This window comes from Delphinus delphis, chromosome 2 (genome assembly GCF_949987515.2).
Source record: "Delphinus delphis chromosome 2, mDelDel1.2, whole genome shotgun sequence".
NCBI lineage: Eukaryota > Metazoa > Chordata > Mammalia > Artiodactyla > Delphinidae > Delphinus > Delphinus delphis.
In genome coordinates, this window is record NC_082684.1 from 31,637,819 (window position 1) to 31,656,533 (window position 18,715).

At 35.0% G+C, this 18,715-nt stretch overlaps 1 protein-coding gene across 3 annotated transcripts in view; it reads right to left on the bottom strand.

Moving 5' to 3' along the window:
* The window catches only part of PCNX1 (pecanex 1), a 171,014-nt gene that overhangs the window by 96,092 nt on the left and 56,207 nt on the right, over positions 1-18,715 (bottom strand). For 2 of the 3 annotated variants that reach the window (XM_060004314.1, XM_060004313.1), the window contains exon 6: positions 16,033-17,736. In XM_060004314.1, the coding sequence (XP_059860297.1) occupies positions 16,033-17,736 (1,704 nt within the window). Of the gene's footprint in view, positions 1-202; positions 388-6,316; positions 6,450-16,032; positions 17,737-18,715 lie in introns of all 3 variants that reach the window. The other variant, XM_060004312.1, reaches the window with a different exon arrangement.

Below are 18,715 nucleotides of genomic sequence, written 5' to 3' on the forward strand. Positions count from 1 at the left end.
AAAATGTAGAGTAAGAGTTGAAAGAAACAGAAAAGGGAAAAGCAAATATCAAATTTTCCTTATACACAGGGCAAATCCTAAAAAACAGTGCTCTTATGCATAGTTCCAAAATGAAGCTATCTCAGGAGAGAAGTGTAATCAGTTACCCATTATCTGCCACATCAAAGTTTTACGTCACCAAGATTATATAAGGCCTGCGTACCAAGTTCATCGTGCAAACTGCTGCCGCCTACAGCAGATGCATTGTCATGTGATGCTTCTAAGTGGACACTCCCATTTCTCACCAGCAAGGAGGCACTAGCACTGAGCACTGCAGCCTGGGAAGGGGGGCGGGACTGGACTTTGACCTGGGCTGTGGACTGCTGGTCTTGCTGACCATCTTGAAGGCTAGGAAAAAACATGGATTGGGGAGACATTACAGGGAAGAAAAGAGAAAACAATAGCTAGAAGTCAATATAGAAAACAAATTAAAAAAAAAAAAGATTTCAATGTAACCTAAGAAAGAGCCAACAAACTTTGTAAAATATGCAGATCATACTGCCGGCTTAAAATTTCTGGTCTTTAGAAATCTGATTCATGGTGATGAACACAGAAAAATTTCAATGTATACGTAAAGCAACCAATCTGTGACACCTTTCCACCTCAAGACAACAAAGTCCTAGTATAAGGAAAAAAGTAGCAAAGAAGAGTCACAAGTACACTAAATATATGTAGGCTGTAGCTGGTCCCTCATAGAAAAAACCTATTTTTTAGTTCAATATGCATTTTTATAAATAACCTTGATATAATTATTCTAGAATTGTTCTTTCAAATATTCTGGCATCTCAAATTCACAATAAGACAACATTTCTATGCGCTTGAAAACCAAAGAATCTTTATCAAATGCAACCAAGATGACAATTTTGAATCAAAAGAAAATCACAAACTAGTGAAGAAAACCAGAATAAAAAACACTGACTCAATCAAGTGAAATAAAAATGACTGCTGAGATGCTAGAAGAAATATAATTCATATATAAAGTGTTTTTTCTATCAAAAGCCTACATAGTTCTGAAATAAGGCCACAGGCTTTATATACAAGTGTTAGTTAAAATAATTATGTTCCCTTAGTGAATTTTGTTCTTATCTTTTCCAATTCATATCTAAGTTTCATTACAAGAACCATCGTTTTACAAAACCATAAAAATAATTTGGAAACCAGTAATTTCTCAAGGGATATTATAGTCTTTTCTGAATTTTACAAAAATTTAAAAATACTTAGTATTTTGTGATTATAAATGTTATTAAAATTATCTAAAGTATCTAAAAATTAGATAAAATTAAGAAACTATATTATATTCTTAACTCATTTTTTGTTTATATATATTTTAAAACACTATGAATTTTAACTTTCTTAGTATAACACTCAAATTTAAACTGATGAAACTCATGAAAACACTCTGAGTATAATTATTATATGTCATTCTCTACATAATGTTCAATGCATATCTGCACTATTATTAGACCGTTTAGGATTTAAAAGAAGTATGCTACTTAGAATGGCCTTATTTGGTAACTTTATCATTTTCATGAGTATCAACTTCTCTCTAATCCTTTGAATTAAACGCAGCGGTTTCTCTGATGTCTATAAAACAAGACTAATCCTGCTGCAGACTGGGAAGAGAGCTGTAATTTGAAGCAGAGTTGAGCCTTGAACAACGCGGGGGTTAGGGAGCTGAATCTCCAGAGTTGAAAATCCGCGTATAACTTATAGTGCCCCTCCTTATCCACGGTTCAGCGTCCAAAGATTCATCCAATTACGGATCATGTCACCCTACAGTATTTATTATCGAAAAATACCCACATGTAATTGGAACCACACAGTTCAAACCCATGTTGTTTAAGGGTCAACTGTAACCATGAAATAAGACTAAGTAAAAAATACTTCACATATTGCTTAAAGCTGTGGTTATGGTAACAGAACACACTCTGGAACTGTACTGTCTAATACAGTAGCCACGCATGACTAAAGTAACTAAAATGTTAGTTCCTCATTCATGCTAACCGTATTTCAAGTGCTCAAGAGCTACGTAACACAGCTAGTGGCTACCATGGCTACCACAGCTACCAGAGTGAGCAGAAGCTAGTAGTTAGTGTGTTCTATACTGGACAGTGCAGATTATAAAATATTTCCACCACCACAGAAAGTTCTGTTACATTAATTTTTTTTCAGGCTTCTTTTAGAGCCAATAAAAAGTACATAATCTAGGGCTTCACTGGCGGCACAGTGGTTGAGAGTCTGCCTGCCGATGCAGGGGACACGGGTTCGTGCCCCGGTCCGGGAAGATCCCACATGCCGCGGAGCGGCTGGGCCCGTGAGCCATGGCCGCTGAGCCTGAGCGTCCGGAGCCTGTGCTCCGCAACGGGAGAGGCCACAACAGTGAGAGGCCCGCGTACCGCCAAAAAAAAAAAAAAAAAAAAAGTACATAATCTAAATAGAGCACAGGAATGTATGCAACATATTAAAAACAAATAAGTCTGCAAAACACTTACAATGCTTACCGGCACTAACTTTTTAAGTCATAACTATAAATAGTAAGTCCGTCCTTGGAAGCCATCTAAAGTTATCCATAAACCTTACCAAAATGACCAAATTTCACAAGGGAGAAAATTTTGAGTAGCTCAAGTACTATGATCCTTCAGATTCAGAAGACAAAATTTTATAATATACGTATATATATACTCAACAAATTTTTCCATCAATTTCTTCACTTAAAAGTCATAAACAAAGGTGCTATACGGCAGTTAGATGTATTCTAATGTGAACGTATTGAGAATACGCTAATCTTCAACATATCAATATATAAAAGGTTTTCAAAATATTAGGCAGTGCATGAAAATCAACTCCAGAATAAAGAAACAAAGACAATTAGCCAAAATCTATGCAGTTGTAAATGTCCAGTTTCTGAACATCAAAAGCTAGACAAAAAGTATTTATGTCCCTTGAATTCCTGTTTTCAAGAATCGTTCAACAAGAAAAAAGCGTATTATTTTTGCACAAATTGCTAGGAAAACTATTCCTGGAGGTGGTACTTCACCTTAAGCTAACTAATAATTGACAAAAATTAATCTTTTTTACCATACCAATTATATATCAAAACTATCAGTTTCAGAAAAGGTAGCAACTATTTCACAACACAGCAAAAGGTAGAAATTTAGGTTTCTAAACCATTAATTATCAGTAGCATCACTGACACGCAGTCTCACTAATTAATTAACTCTTCTAATTTAAATGATAAAAAAATAGTTGGTCTTGGTCTTTCCTTCCTCTGTACCACTTACTTAATATTTGACACATTCTGCCTTACACTGTTATCTTTGTATGTATCTCCTCAACTAAACAATAAGCTCTAAGAGTATGATCACATTATTGCTATGAATCTCCAGAGAACACTCAGAAGAGTATCTTGAACACAGTACACAAGCAACAAATATCTGGTGGATTCCTTCCTGTGTACCACAAAATGACATGAATTTCCAATTATGGACTCAGTTATTACTATGACCTTATTTGATTACAAGTCTTTCAATCTTATATTTAAAAAAATAAATTTAAGGGCTTCCCTGGTGGCGCAGTGGTTGAGAGTCCTCCTGCCAATGCAGGGGACACGGGTTTGTGCCCCGGTCCGGGAAGATCCCACATGCCGCGGAGCGGCTGGGCCAGTAAGCCATGGCCGCTGGGCCTGCGTGTCCGGAGCCTGTGCTCCGCAACGGGAGAGGCCACAACAGTGAGAGGCCCACGTACCGCAAAAAATAAAAAATAAAAATAAATAAATAAATAAATTTAAGAATACAGTAAAGCTTCTTTCCCTTCCCCCAAATGCACTGATGATTTATTTTCATTCCAGTCCATTAACTAGAGTTCTAAAAGATATCACATTTAGGCTGATAAATATAGAAATAACTCTTAATATTATTATAGAATTTTTAAATATTCATTTTTGTTTTTAGCTCTAGTAACTGGGAAGAATTAATAAGGGCCTACAAGGTTAAGTTAATGAACAAAAAAACTTTAAAAAGTAATTCTGAAATAGGATATTCTAACAAGCATAAAAAATACATGCAAATTCTCTTTGTGAGGAAATTGATGATTCACCCCCAATCTTTGGAGACATATACTCTACCAAGTTGCTTTTTAGACTGTCGATTACTTACACTATTCATTAAACTTTAAAATAAGTTAATAGATTTTACTGATATTTATAGAGTAGTTATAATTAAAGTGTTATCATACCTATTCCATTTCTTTTTGACAAGTTTTTCAAGTTTTGCATAACCATGCTATCCTATATTTATTTAAATATGAGATTATTATGTAACTCACATTGAGAATACCACTATTACTTTACCTGAATATTTTTGCAATTAAAAAAGATGGTTTTATTCAATTGGTGTTTCTCCTAATTCCTCACAGCTAAATTTTATCTTATTTCATTCATAATGAAGTCAGCCTCTTTAAGATACATGCAATCTTTGTACTGGAAATACCATGGAACCTTAACAAAATCTACATGCTGACTGATTATTGGAAGACTACTTTCCAAAAATCCTAATGTGAGCCCTTTACAAATAAAGGGCTCACAGCATATCCTCATTTGAATGGTGATGTATTTAAAACCTTAGAAATCCTATGTGGTTGGCTGGAGTTAGAACAGTTCTTTAATATTCCACCAGGCAGAGAAAAAAACCAAATTTGTCTACATTTGTTTAGTGAGTGAGATCCAAAGAATGAAAGGATTTTTAAAGACTAAAGAGGTTAAAAAAGATTAAGAAATATCAACATGGAGTGAGAAGGTAAGCAAAGAATATGTCTATGGCAAGTATAATTCAAGGGGAAAAAAAGAAGAGGTTAGAAAACACAAAATAGGAAAAGTAAAATGAAATGGTGAACACCTTCTGCAGGTTGGGACTATACCCCAAATCCATCAGCAAAAAAAAGTTACCTCAGGGAGCAAAGGAAATAGAAGAGGAGGGCTCACAAAAAGTAAAGGCACTCAGAAAAGATTTCTAGACCAAATGTTTCTTTTCAATGGTTGCTTTCCCATTTTTATATTTTAAACATTGGTTTAACTAATCCACACTGCATTATAAATTATGTATTACTGCAGGATTAATTAGGAACACGATCTATGAAAGATGAAGTTCCTGATTGTAATGTAAAACTCAGAAAAACAATCCAGTCTTAAATCCCAAGGGGAATATAAAATAAAGCAGTGATTTACAGATATAAGGATTTTGCTACTTTCATGAACAAGATTTTAACAAGGGAAGGGATTTATCTCTTCAAACCTACCATGCATTCAACAGCAGTTATTTCACCAAATTTTCTTCCTTTTGAATTTCAAAATGTAGTAAAATAATTTGGGTAATGATGCTTTTGGACACAAGAGATTAATAAAAGCATACAGTATAATAACATACGCACTGCTTAAGCAAGCACATATATTTTTGTCCATATTTGTATTCTTTAAATAAAGCATAAGTCTTTTGAATAGGTTTTTTTATATTTCTAATTCAAGCCATAGGCTCATTAGATTTGACATAACTGAGAATAAAAAAGCTTAAGAATTTCAATTAAAAATTACTCCCAAGATTATAAATAGATGCTTTCCTAATTAGGAATATTGGAAAAATAATTTTTTTTTGTTCAGCATACTATAGAGGTTGAGAAATTCACCATAAATGTACATACAAATATATATATCTGTATATATATATATATATATCTCCAATTGACCATAAGTTACCAAAAATTAAATATTCTAGTTCCGTGTCATTTACTAGGTCCTGGTGTTTAATTTTCAAGCAATGCAAAATAAAATATATTACATTTTAGTGAAATAAAATAATCAAACTGGTTTATCAGGCTGACATCAACAAGCTCACCACTCAGTCCATATTTGTTCATACTGAACACTGTTCAAGGTGTTCGGGAAAGATACTGCATTAATATTACTAATTTGGTGTAGGAAAAAAAATGAAAAGCTGACTTAAGGCCTCTATTTACATTTCTATAACTGCCCTAAAATAATTTTTGTGATTTAAAATTGGCTAAACCAATCTGATCATTTTGTTTAAATAATGCAATATAAGACATGCATAATTCAATAAGCTCAGTCACATGCAGAGAAAGCCTAAAGAAGCGTACAGTATAGGAGAGAAACTGGAAGAAAAAAGAAAAACAAAGCTATTTAATAAATGCTTTCTTGAGACTGACAGAACAAGTTAGAGGTCTGTTACATGCATGCTAAGCTTGGTGGAATTTTAAAATACCATACCTTAGGGGTGATCCGATGAGCAATGTAGGAGGGGTAGGGTTACTCCCTGCATTGTGCCGGCGCCGTACTGCCTGGCGCCTAAATGTGCTGCGTTCACGGCGAAATGACACTGCCTCCTCGCTGGCCTGTGCTGCTGCATTAAGACAGACTTAGGTCAAACAGGAGCCTAGGTCAGAGGCGTAAACAGCAGCTGAGCCTGTCCTCCCCAGATACGGCAGATTAACAGTGAACCTATGAAAACCTTTTGGCTCAGTTAGTCAAGTTCCCTCTACTTTGAGGGTGGGAAGTCAGGGACTACACACAATCCTTTTTATTAAAGATAACTGTTTCTTTAAAAATAATGTTTCTGATGTTATCTGGCCTCACCGTCTTCTCTTCAACCTCAATTTTCTATTTTAAGATCTCTGTTGTTTTAAATCTTTTTCTAGAAGTCTTATTTAGTCCCATATTCCTCTACTAGCCCTTTAAGTCAGCCTTAAAGGTACTGTATGTGTCAGTTCCAACCAATGGTAAAGGGGCATTAATTTCTTCCTTTCATGAAGACAGTAAAAGCAACAATGATAGTACCTGTGATGACGAGGAGTCAGGCAGTAAGTTTATCTCACACTACCCTGTGCCATAGTTTTGGCAGCATTAAATGAAACTGCTGCCTGCTATGCTGCACAACTAGCTTTTTAAATGCTCAATTCAAGGTAGCATGTGTATATGTTAACTGTAGAGTAGTTGGCTACCATCAAACTTTATTCAACTCCATGCCCTCACACTGGTCCCCTCAACACTAGGAAGCAAATGTCAGCAAAATATCACCAAAAAAATTAGAAACCCATAGCTTAATCCAAAAGCAATAAAGTACAAACTAAAACCAAATATATAACAATGAGAAAATCGAAACTATGGCTTAATAGAATTACATAAAATTTTATAAAACCATGACTGATTTGGGTTTCTAAAACAAAACGCAAAATGATGTTTATCCATTTGAATCTAAAACAATTGTTTCCTATAGTGATCTAAATATTTTAAGAATCATTTTGATTTTGCGAAAGGGTATTTTGATACTAAATATGAATAAAGACAAAACAACTTAGGCCAGATGACATTTTTTTTTTTTACAACAAATGAAAATTTCTTTCTTTTCAGCAAGTATGAAATGGATTACAAAATCAACAGTGTTGTATTTTGACTTCAGTTCTCTGACAAGTGTTCTTGACATTTTGAAGGCGTTACTAATTCTCATCATTATTCTGCTTAGCAACAGCCATTTCCATCAATTTAAATGTTGATTTTAATAAAGTATTCTTTTAAATGTTTACACCTTTATCCCTTCCCCAGGCTGCCCCAGTGAACGTTCTTTGTGTAATTAACCCATTATAATTAGGAATATATGGATTACCTCCAGAAGACATGGACTTCTCTATCTTTAGGCAATGTTTTCTTTTATTAAAGGGATGACAAGCACAGAATTATTTCACCCACTTGGCAAGCTTCTGCCGGTAAGAAGTGTAAGTCACAAATAACGGGTCAACAATTTACATTCCTTCTTTCTTTCTCTGCTCACGCACTCCAGTGACATTCTAAAGTTAGAAAACTAAATCAGAATGAGGCTTTGGGGCTTTGAATCCAAACCAAACTTGACTCCCGGAGCTAATACTTCTTTTCTTTTCTTTCACCAGTTTTATTGTGATATAATGAGAATTCCTTTAATGTGAAAAGGCTGTTACTTGTGATGTAAAAGCTCATGTATACAAAAATTATATATGACCTGTGAGAATAAATAATGCTGATTAAATATGATTATTTAGAACTGTGCTGTCCAACATGGTAACCACTAGCCATATATGGCTATTTAAACTTAAATTAATGAAAATTAAAAGTTCAGTTTACCAGATTCATGACCCATACTTCAAGCGCTCAACAGTTGCATGTGGCCAGATACAGACACTTCCATCACCACAGAAAGCTGTATCGTATGGTGCTGATTTAGAGTCAAGGATGCCTGTTTGTCACTGTAACCTACAGAGCATATCGTGTGCTTTGCCTATTCCTGACAACCAAGACCTCAACAAAGGAAAGAGTAACCAGCACTGTCACTAAGAAGAAAACATAATATTGGCATGGCAGTCATTGGATGAAGGATAAAACAAAGCAAACAAGCCACTTGAAAGAAGAAATGAGAAGTTAGATGAGTGACTCGTATACCTGTTAATGGTTCTCAGACGTCAGTAAGGTTAATTTGGGTTATGAAATTTTAAGTCCCTATTTTAAACCTCAATTCAAGACTTATTTTTGAAATTATATTGAAGATTTCTATTCTTTTGTTGTAATAAACTATTGCTCAATTCACAGGTCAATTCACTTCTCTTAAGAAACTATCAAACATTCATTCTAATTTTAGATTGTTGTTTCAATCAAAATAAGAGTAAATTTACCCAGATAGAATTTATAGGGGATAATTTAATCCATAAAATGTACTAAAATTATTCAGAAGGAATAGATGATCACTGAATACTGAGAAGAGGAAGAAGGGACATAGGAAACAGCTTTCTTTACTATCTTCCTTCTACTGAGGACTTAATGGGGTTAATTTAAAATAAAAGCTAGTTATTCCATAGTATTGGGACAAAAAAACAAAACTACAGTGTCCATTTGTAGTCAAAATGTTCTTTGGCTTCTCCAGAAGGCACTTTTTTTTTTTTTTTTTGCTAGTAACATACCACTTACATTTTGTTATCTGCAAAATAACTATTAACATTATTTTCTTAAGAAAATAGTTTTAGAAACATATCAAAAGTTTAGACGTCCATAGAACAACATATTAAAATGGAGTTCTGATTACTGCCCATGTTATCCTCTGTAATATTCAGGGTATAAATAACCGATGATAAAAGAATATTCAATGTTTACTAGAGCCACCCGTTTAACAGTAGCTAGGATCACACATTCAGCTGAAAACACTGTGCTATTATTTATGGTCACACAAATAAGATTAAACCATGCCCCCCCTGGGAAGGTGCTACTTATATAGAACATTTCCATTTGGAACAGGTTCCAGTGGGGGTCCAGTTCTATTAGAGCCGAGGGGGAAAAAGTGTCTAAAGCTTAAAACTAATTTGCTGTAAGCATGCTCAGTCACATAAGTTATAGCCTTACTTGATGAAAATTCACTTCCACAATCCAACTACAAAAAACTCTTTTTGAATCCTTTAACTTTATAAGAGAAAGAAAACAACAACAACAAAATATTTTAACTAGGGAACCAGAGGGGAGAGAGAAAACACTTTAAAACCTGGTTTTGAAGTTGATATTGCTTAAAACTCAGTATCCCCTGGCAAAGAATAAAATTAACTAGTATAATAATGAGTATAAAATGCAAACAGTAAAAATTTAGCACTCTAGGTACAACTAAATTTTATGCATGTGTAGGTAAAGGAGAAAAAAACCACAAACATTCAAGTGATTCAAAAACCATGAATGGCAAGACAGATATAAAGCACTTTCAAGGACATATATTTAGACAAATGTGAATTTTTTAACATTTTTAAAAAAATTATAAGAGTCTTGACTTTCTAATTATTTCTTTGTGTTAAAAAGACTTCAAGAGACTGAATTACGATCATAAGTTTAAGAGATAACTTCAGATAATTTACCTCTATTTCTGGAGTAGTGATACAATCATTCAATTAAGTTTAAACATTCTCATGCACAAGGCACAGATATCCAATGATATTTTAGACAGCTGTGGTCTGATCTATTCCTAAAGACCACAGAGAAAACAAAATACACATCTCCCGCCTAAGGAGTTACTTCCCGTTTATCTCAACGAGTTAAGGAAAATTCTACACATTCTATAGTGAATTATTTTAATGCAGTATTTTTTTTTTAATATGGGGGTATTAAAACAATAGACTTCCAGTTTGTTTTAGTCTGTTAAAAAACAGGGAAAGCATTAAAGGCACTAATATACTTTCAGGATGACTGGGATGGCACAAAAGAACACAATTTGGTGAGGCAGGAGGTGAGGATTGTTCACACTTTATCTCAAAAATTGGAAAGTTATGAGCAAAAATACATATAGAAAAAGATGCCACTTAAAAATGATGCGAATCATACAGCTGACTGCTAGTGAAAGGATTCATATGTAATAAGCTGCTTTCTAGTTGTTACATGCTGCTATGGCTGGCCTCTTGTGATAGCTCAATGGCTAGTAAATGAATTGATAAAAATTTAGACAGAAGACACTGCTCAAGAAAGGTGTTGTTTTCAGAGGGCAGTGTCTATTGTAGGAAAAAAGGAGTAAATTTGGGAAGATCACGAAAATAAAAATGTGTGTTTTGGTACCACAGAAGCAAGCTGTTTAAGCCAACACTTTAAGAAAAAAAGATGAAAGTATGAAACAAATATATACACATTTCAGAAAATTAAAATATAAACATTCTGAAATACACTGAAATATTCTTCAAGGTAAAAATTATTTTACTTAAGAATTAAGTTACTACATGAAGAAATGAACATTCAAATGATTTTGCAAAAAAATTTTAAAGGAAATATTTTAGTCTAGGCATGAAATCCATTTTATCTAAACATCTTTTCCCTTTCTTACTTTCCATGTCAGTCAAGAATGATGCTAACATCAGCATGCAAAGATTTTGTTCTAATATAGAAACAAATGCTTACAAGCATCATTTTCTGGGAGGCCAAAGAACAAGAATCTGCTGCACAATTTCTAAGCATTCATTCTGAATTAAAATAATTTCCATCTATGAAAACATTTTAAAGGTCTACTCTATTTTTTGAGACATAAACCAACAAACAGTAGCAAACAACAACAAAATTGTTAGCTGTATCTTGAGTTAGAGAATTTGCATATCTTTATTGATACTCTCCATAATCCCAGGCAGTCACACAAATATAGTTGGGTAGACAAAGTTAAATGATACTCTGGAGTCATTTAGGAACAGTTCCTAAAAGATATATAGTTTAAGGATTACTTACTTTCATAGGTGGTTCCTAATCTTTTTGAATCCTTTGTGAATGGTCTGATAGACCCTCTCTCCTGGAAAACTGCACTCAGAAACAATTTTGAATATATTTTCAGGAGACTCACATAATAAGGGATCATTAGTGAAGAATATATATTTGAAGTGACATATTTGAAAAGGAAAACTTCCTTACAATGGCATCAGTGTCTTAGTTTTCATAATAAATCTAAAAAGCACTTGACACATGGAAGCTTGTTAGAGTCTGATCATTAACTGTGAGACATGCTTAAACAGTTATTATTACTGTTTCACAATTGAGGAAATTGAGACACAGGTTTAATGGCTTGCCGGACTATCCAGTTAGTAATTAGAGGTGGTATTAAAATGTAACTGTTTGAATCCTTATACAGAACTTTACTGCTGCTAGAAAGAATGGGCTGGTTTTGGGAATTTGATACACAAACCCTTATTTGCCTCATCAATAAAATACCTCTTTTCTTGACACTGCTTTAAAAGAAGATAATTTTTTCAAGTAACTGAAGCATACAAACCTGCTTACTACATCTAATGAGCATTCTTCTATGTGGTTTTATATGTCTAAGCTTTCTTCTCGGTACAGACTAAATATAATACAATCTTTCCTTAGTCACATACATTTATTAGTGCGTTATACTGTAATACAGCATTAAGTTATGATACTATGATGTCCTTGAACAAATTAAGATAGTTTGCCCTGGATTTAATGACTCCCTACCATTCTGTTTTTGGCACTGGTGTGTATGGTTATTCCAGCTTCCGTAGAATTAGCAGTGCATTTCTTCTGCTGTCATTATTTTTAGCCTCTACAAGCACCCCTCCCTTTCTACTAATTTTCTTCTTCTCACTTACTATCTTGACTGGGAAATCAGAAAATTAAGTTTCTTAGAATTTAGAGTCCCTCTATTCAGTAAAATTAAACAGCTTTAATCCACATATTCTTGTCTGTTCAGTGGTCTTTGTCTTTTTTTTTCAATGATATTTGGGATCAAATTTACATGCATGATACAAACCCTCATAAACTGTTTATCAAGAAGATTTGGTTTTTCTTTAAATAAAGTGATATTCCCTTAAAAAGAGACTATCTTTGGTTCCCAACACAAAAATATTATAATAGGATCCTATTTCATGCTTATAAAATAGTGACCCAAGTATTACATTTAAAATAATTTTCTCAAACAGAAAAACAGAGGTTGAGAAATTCAGAAAAAAATACAAAGAATAACAGAATGAATATAAACCTTCCTATTCTGGTTGCTCTTTACAGTCTGTTGAATCAGGCAACATGTAAGTTTAAGTTACCCAAAAGAAAACAGGATAATTTTCTATCGTATATAACTTGTCTGTACTTTTTATTCCTAAAATACTAGTCATACTTTATTAAAGATATGCTTTATAATTATAAAAGAAAAATTAAATGCAAAAACAAGAGATCATCAATAGAAAATGTCTTAGCCTGAATATAAAATTTTCCTGCCTAAGCAATCACAGAACATTATTGATGAAATCCTATTTTAACCAAAGTACTAGATCAATGGTGAGACGTCCTATGAAAACAATCATTTGCTATGTGACTCAGTATCAAAAGAAAAGTTATATGACCTATTGCTGCCAAGGTAAGATTAAAATCCGTATTACTAGATTAGATGTTAATAAAAATATTTTTCTTTTTGGTATTATGTAAGGAATTAGGAATTCAGATTATTTATTTTTACTATTATTGAGTTTCACAATGGCACAATGAGAGTATCTTTAATGTTTTTCTATATCTAATCATTTTCTTCAACTTTAAGGACAGGATACATATGAGTAGTGTAACAGACTGGCCTGTGAAATAGAAACATCAGCACTATTAAGCTGTTACTACGTGCCAGGCACTGTTGTAAGCATTTTACATCTATTAACCCCTTTAGTCCTCATAAAAACCCTATAGGATGGGTGAAGCTGGGGCGAAGTGAGAGTAGCATCGACATACATACACTACCTAATGTAAAACAGATAGCTAGTGGGAAGCAGCAGCATAGCACAGGGAGATTGGCTCGGTGCTTTGCGACCACCTAGAGGGGCGGGATAGGGAGGGTGGGAGGGAGGCTCAAGAGGGAGGGGACATGGGGACATGTGTATGCATGTGGCTGATTCGCTTTGTTGTGCAACAGAAACTAACACGGTATCGTGAAGCAATTATACTCCAATAAAGATCTATTAAAAACAAAAAACAAACCCCTATGGGATAGAAACTACTATCATCTCCATTTTAAGATGAGGAAGCCAAGGCTTAAGAAGGTAAGCAGCTTTCCCGGAGTCACAACTACAATGAGCCCATATACTAACAAGGATGTATGACTCCACGTCACTGTATTAGGTACCTGCTATTTTAGAATATTTTATTTTACTACTTTAAAGTACACTTCCTTAGTTCCATCCTTCCACAGGACCAACACCCATTCAGCTTAAAGATAAGACAAAAAGAAATCATCAGAGAGCTCATTAACACGTCCAAATTCATTAGGATAAAATCTACTTATGGTTTATGTATAGCCATGTGAATGGTCAAGCAGTATCCTCTGTTGTGCTGACACATTTCAGGAGCAGAGTATGTAAAGCAGAATAGATAGCCAAGAAAAATTTCTCCTACTTATCAAAAAGAAGTAACAATCTAATAAATTTTACAAAGTACTTGGGAGTCTATATAATTTTTAAATAATGAAAACCAAAATATATCCCCTCCCACTACCACCACTCATCCAAAAAGCCCAAACAAGACCCTAATAAAATGTCATGAAAACCAACCAAATATAAATCCAATACGTTTAAGCAGTTTAGTTTTGATCTTATTTTTATTCTAAACACACTGAAGCTCAAAGAAAAATAGCCCCGACAATGCCTTCCTTTGGCAAAAAATGTTTTTTAACAGCCCATAGACGATTACATTTATTCCACTAAAGTGCCTGGAAATTTTTAGTTCATTATTTGTTTCTTATTAACAGTCGATGATTTGTTTTATTAAAAAAAAATAAGAACACAAACAAAAGCTGGAATCTCGAAAAATGAGGGCTCATCTTAGTCAAAGATCAGCACTGAGAAGCAAATAAGACCTTCATATAACTTTTCCTAAAAAACAGAACGCCCCACGTCCCTGTGAAGAGGAAATGGCATTTTAAAGACAAAGACATAAGATTTACTATAGCTCTTACATATATTTTAGTATTTACATTTCAACAATATTTAGAACAGCAATATTTTTCTATCATTGCATATGCACTCTTAAAATTTATTTTAATGACAACTTTAATAAAAATTAAGCTATAATTTAAAACCCAATGGTTTCTTGCATATTGTGAACATATCTGATACGATTTGTGTGAGAAATCACTAAAAACATTTCAGACCTTTTATAAAAAACAGAATGATACCCACATCAAAGACTTGAGGGAATTTAATTACTATATTGTCACCAAATGATTATAACTTCAGATATAATTAGTTCTCAATATTTAGGTCTGACAGACTAGTTTCTTCCTTAGGTACTAAAGATCATTTTTTTACATTCCCATTAGAAATTAATCTTTGTTAGAAACTATACCAAAAGAAGAGAATGTTTACCACATTATGGACTTTTAAAACACTGTGGGTGAAATTAGAATTCTTTGAGAGAAAAAGCTTGTTCCTTGTTTCAGAATGTTTGTGCAAACAAAAAACTCAGCTTAACTTTTCATAAAAGACTGAACATTACTACACCAACAGACTATAAACTTTAAAACTAAAGATATAACCTTTATTAAAGGATATGAGGTGGAGGATAAAAAAGCCACGTGCTAGCTAGCAACACAGGACTTCACTCTTCTGATTCTAGTCAAGAACGAGACTCCGTAATAACCAAACAGTAAGCAAACTGTTCTGGGCAGAAGGAAATACCAAGAAACAGCTCTGAAATAAACAAAATGGCCAATACACACTGACAATATAAAATCACCTATCAAATTTTGCACAATTCCTCATAAACCTGAAATAAATAAGCTATTACTTTAATCAAAACAGCATCACTGTTATCATAGGGAGCACCATATATCCACTAATGGACAATAAATGTCAATATAAACTATAAACGCTGATTAATAAATTTGATGTGAAGTTACAGAAAAAAAATAAAATGTTTTTAATGCCTAAAACTTGAGTAAGCAAGAAATAAAACCAAAGAGACAGACAAAAAAAGAGCCACAAGTTTTCAAAGTACACAGTCAGAGCTAAAGTAATATTTGGACAAATCTTATATAACAGGTTGAGCGACCTGATTCTGAAAGTTCAGTAGCACACATTGTATAAGAGAGAACTAAAAATGGTTTGGCGCCCTAATAAAATTCTACATTTTGTTGTTGCTATGGCTGTACAAAGGAGGAAGGGGACCAATTCTTTGTTACTCCTGGTAAAACATTAACAGGTGGCAAATGGCTTAGAAAAGGTGAATGCCCTCAAGAACAAACTGACATACTCAAATGATACAACAAAAAAACATTTTCTTGGTGTTCACACCAAAACCTTTTCTAAGATAACCATCTCCTTCTTCATGGAAAGAAAGTTTATTTTAACAACATAGTGGAAGAGGGGCTATTAACACAAAATACACTCTAAATTGGTACTCCAATCAATAGCACCAAAAATGACAGTGACTCCTGGGTAAATCTCTTCCTGCAATTTACTTACCTCCACTGACTGCGTCTTGCTCTTCGCCTTCAGGAAACGCAACCTGGCTTGGCAAGCTGTTCCTAGATCGAGTGACTGTCTCTAACTGGGAAGCCCGTCCCAATAAAGACAGCTCATCTAGCACCTCTCCCTCTTTGGCCTCGAGATCTGATTTTGAAGTGGTTAAGGGTTCTATGCTTTCGGGTGCCATGAGCCTAGTGGAGTCATTCAAACACGCTACTGTGCCGCTGTCCAGGCTCAACACTCGGGCCCGAGTCTTGGCACTATTTGTGCTGGAAGTCCGCCGCGCTGTCCGCTTTTTGCCAGTTCCTTCGGGGCCCAGATGGGCTTTGTGTGCGTGCTCAGGGTCGGTGCCCCTCTCCTTAGGGTGTTTGGTCTTTAGGGCGCTGTATCTGCCCTCGGGAGACTGACATGAATGAGAAGTGGTGCTAGAAGAGCTGTCACTGCCGAACTGGTGAGCGGACTGAACGCTTGACGCTCGGCTCAAGTCACTTTGGTCACTGGAGTCCTCATCGTGACAGAATATAGCACTATGTGGCTTGGTAGCAGAAATACCTCGAAAGGACACATAGTCCCTATGCCGACTTGAATCAAAACTGCTAGCCCGTTTTTTTCCTGTCCGTCTCCTGCCTGACTTATGGCCAGAGGCTGTCCGGTGGATTAAGCTAGAGGATTTAGGTCGTACATCCCCTTCCTTTTGCTTTCCACCAACATCTTTACCAACTTTTGAATCCACTGAAACAGCTGGCTTATCACTCTCCTCCTCTTTGTTTTCAGCAGTTTTCCCAAGTGGTGTGTCCCCCTGTGAAGTGAATTCATTTGCATGGGGGTTTTTATTGGCTTCTTCAGATGCAGAGGTGCTGAGACCTTTCTGATTGTGCATATCATCAGAGCTATTAGAATGCTTGGCTTCTTGAACCCCACTATTCGTACTCACTTCCAAGGCAGTTTTTTCACTGCTAGTCCTTTTGTCACTCGCACAGCTACTCTTGTCCTCTGGCTCAGCGCAGCACTCTTTCTTCTGAACAGTGTTCTTTCCCACTTGGGGAGACTCCTCGTGCTCTGACAAGATGCTCTCTATGTGAGTGGAGCTGGTCTGCTCGCTTTTGTAGCTGCTGACGGTGCTGTGAGTGTCCCGGTCCGTACCACTGCAGTAGCTCTCTGTTGAGCCACTACTGCGCGTGCTCAGACTCCGCAAGCTGTCCATGCTTTTGTCTGCTTTCAAGGGTTTGCTCTTCCCACTTTTGGTAGGTGGCTGAGAATTACTGTTTTTCAGCTCACCAACAAGCTGAAATTCCCCAGATAAACAAGAATTTTCCACCAAGGATTCTTTGGATCCAGAATGAGGCTTGGAAGATTCTAACTCACTAACAGGATCTAACCCACGTCTTTGCTGATACAGAGGGAAGTCATTCAGTGAAGTGTCTGGAAAAGCCACAGCAGAGCTAGAAGTCCGTGGTACACCTCGCGGCCGGTGATCTTTCCTGTAAGAGTGTGAATGTAAAGGGACAAGAGATGCTACTTCTGTGTCACAGGCACTGGATAGAGACTGCTCGATGTGGTGGTGGTGGCTGTGACTTGGCAGGCTCACTTTGTCACTGAAGTCTCTTGGTAAGTCCTGTCCACATGAGGATAAGGACGGCTGAATGGAGATGAAGGAATCATTGGAGACCAAACGGAAGAGCTTCCGATCAGTTGCCAAATCTGTTTCAAACATATATTTGGAAATGTTAACACAAATCTACAATCTGTTTTTCTACTCTTTAACAATGGAAAGAATTCACAGTGTACCATAAAAGTATAAACAATTTCTCAAGTAGCTTACTGAATAACAGTTGACCAGTTATTCCAAAGGGCTGGTTTTATTTCACTGCGGTACAAAGAAAGCATTCTACTAACGGAATGAACTCAATTTCCAAATCTTCAACTGGCTTCAGAAAAAGTTCTATAGATTATTAACAATAAGATAAGAAGCAACGAAGGATTATACTTAAAATGAACCTGGATTTCTGTGCGAGTTCTGTCCCTAACTTACTAACTAGGTAACCTTGGGTTACCTTTCTAAGCCTCTGTTTCCTCATCTGTAAAATGTGATATCAATCTCAGTACCATGGAATAACTTAATATTGAGTTAATAACATAACGTTGCTTAGCACAATGTATGGTAGCTATCATTATTTTGCCTTGCAAAATTAAAAATCTTTAAAAAAAACTAATATAATTGCTTTACAAATCCACAAAAACCTAGAGTAATCAGAAACAAACAAAAAAATCAAGAGGCTGACCAATGCACAGACAAGATATGATATAATGATATAAGATATGTTACTGTTCACAGGGGTTGAAAAAAATTAAAACAATAATTACAGGGCAAAATACTACATTTTATCTTTCACCACGGATGCAACAATTACAAAATGCTTCATGAAAAAAATACATATCCCCTCCTATATCTGTAAGACTATTCCTTCAGTGCTCCATTTAGGGCAGTGATTAGTGACTTGAGTTATCATATATTCTATTTATATAAATATAGATATAAATATAAATAAACCCATCTACCCACCTACCTACATAGTAATTTATCTTGAAATATAGCTTGACAACCGAAGTGTACAATAGCTGATTTTCTATATACCTTTTGACAGATAAGGATGGTTGAATCTCCTGTTAGCTCAATAAA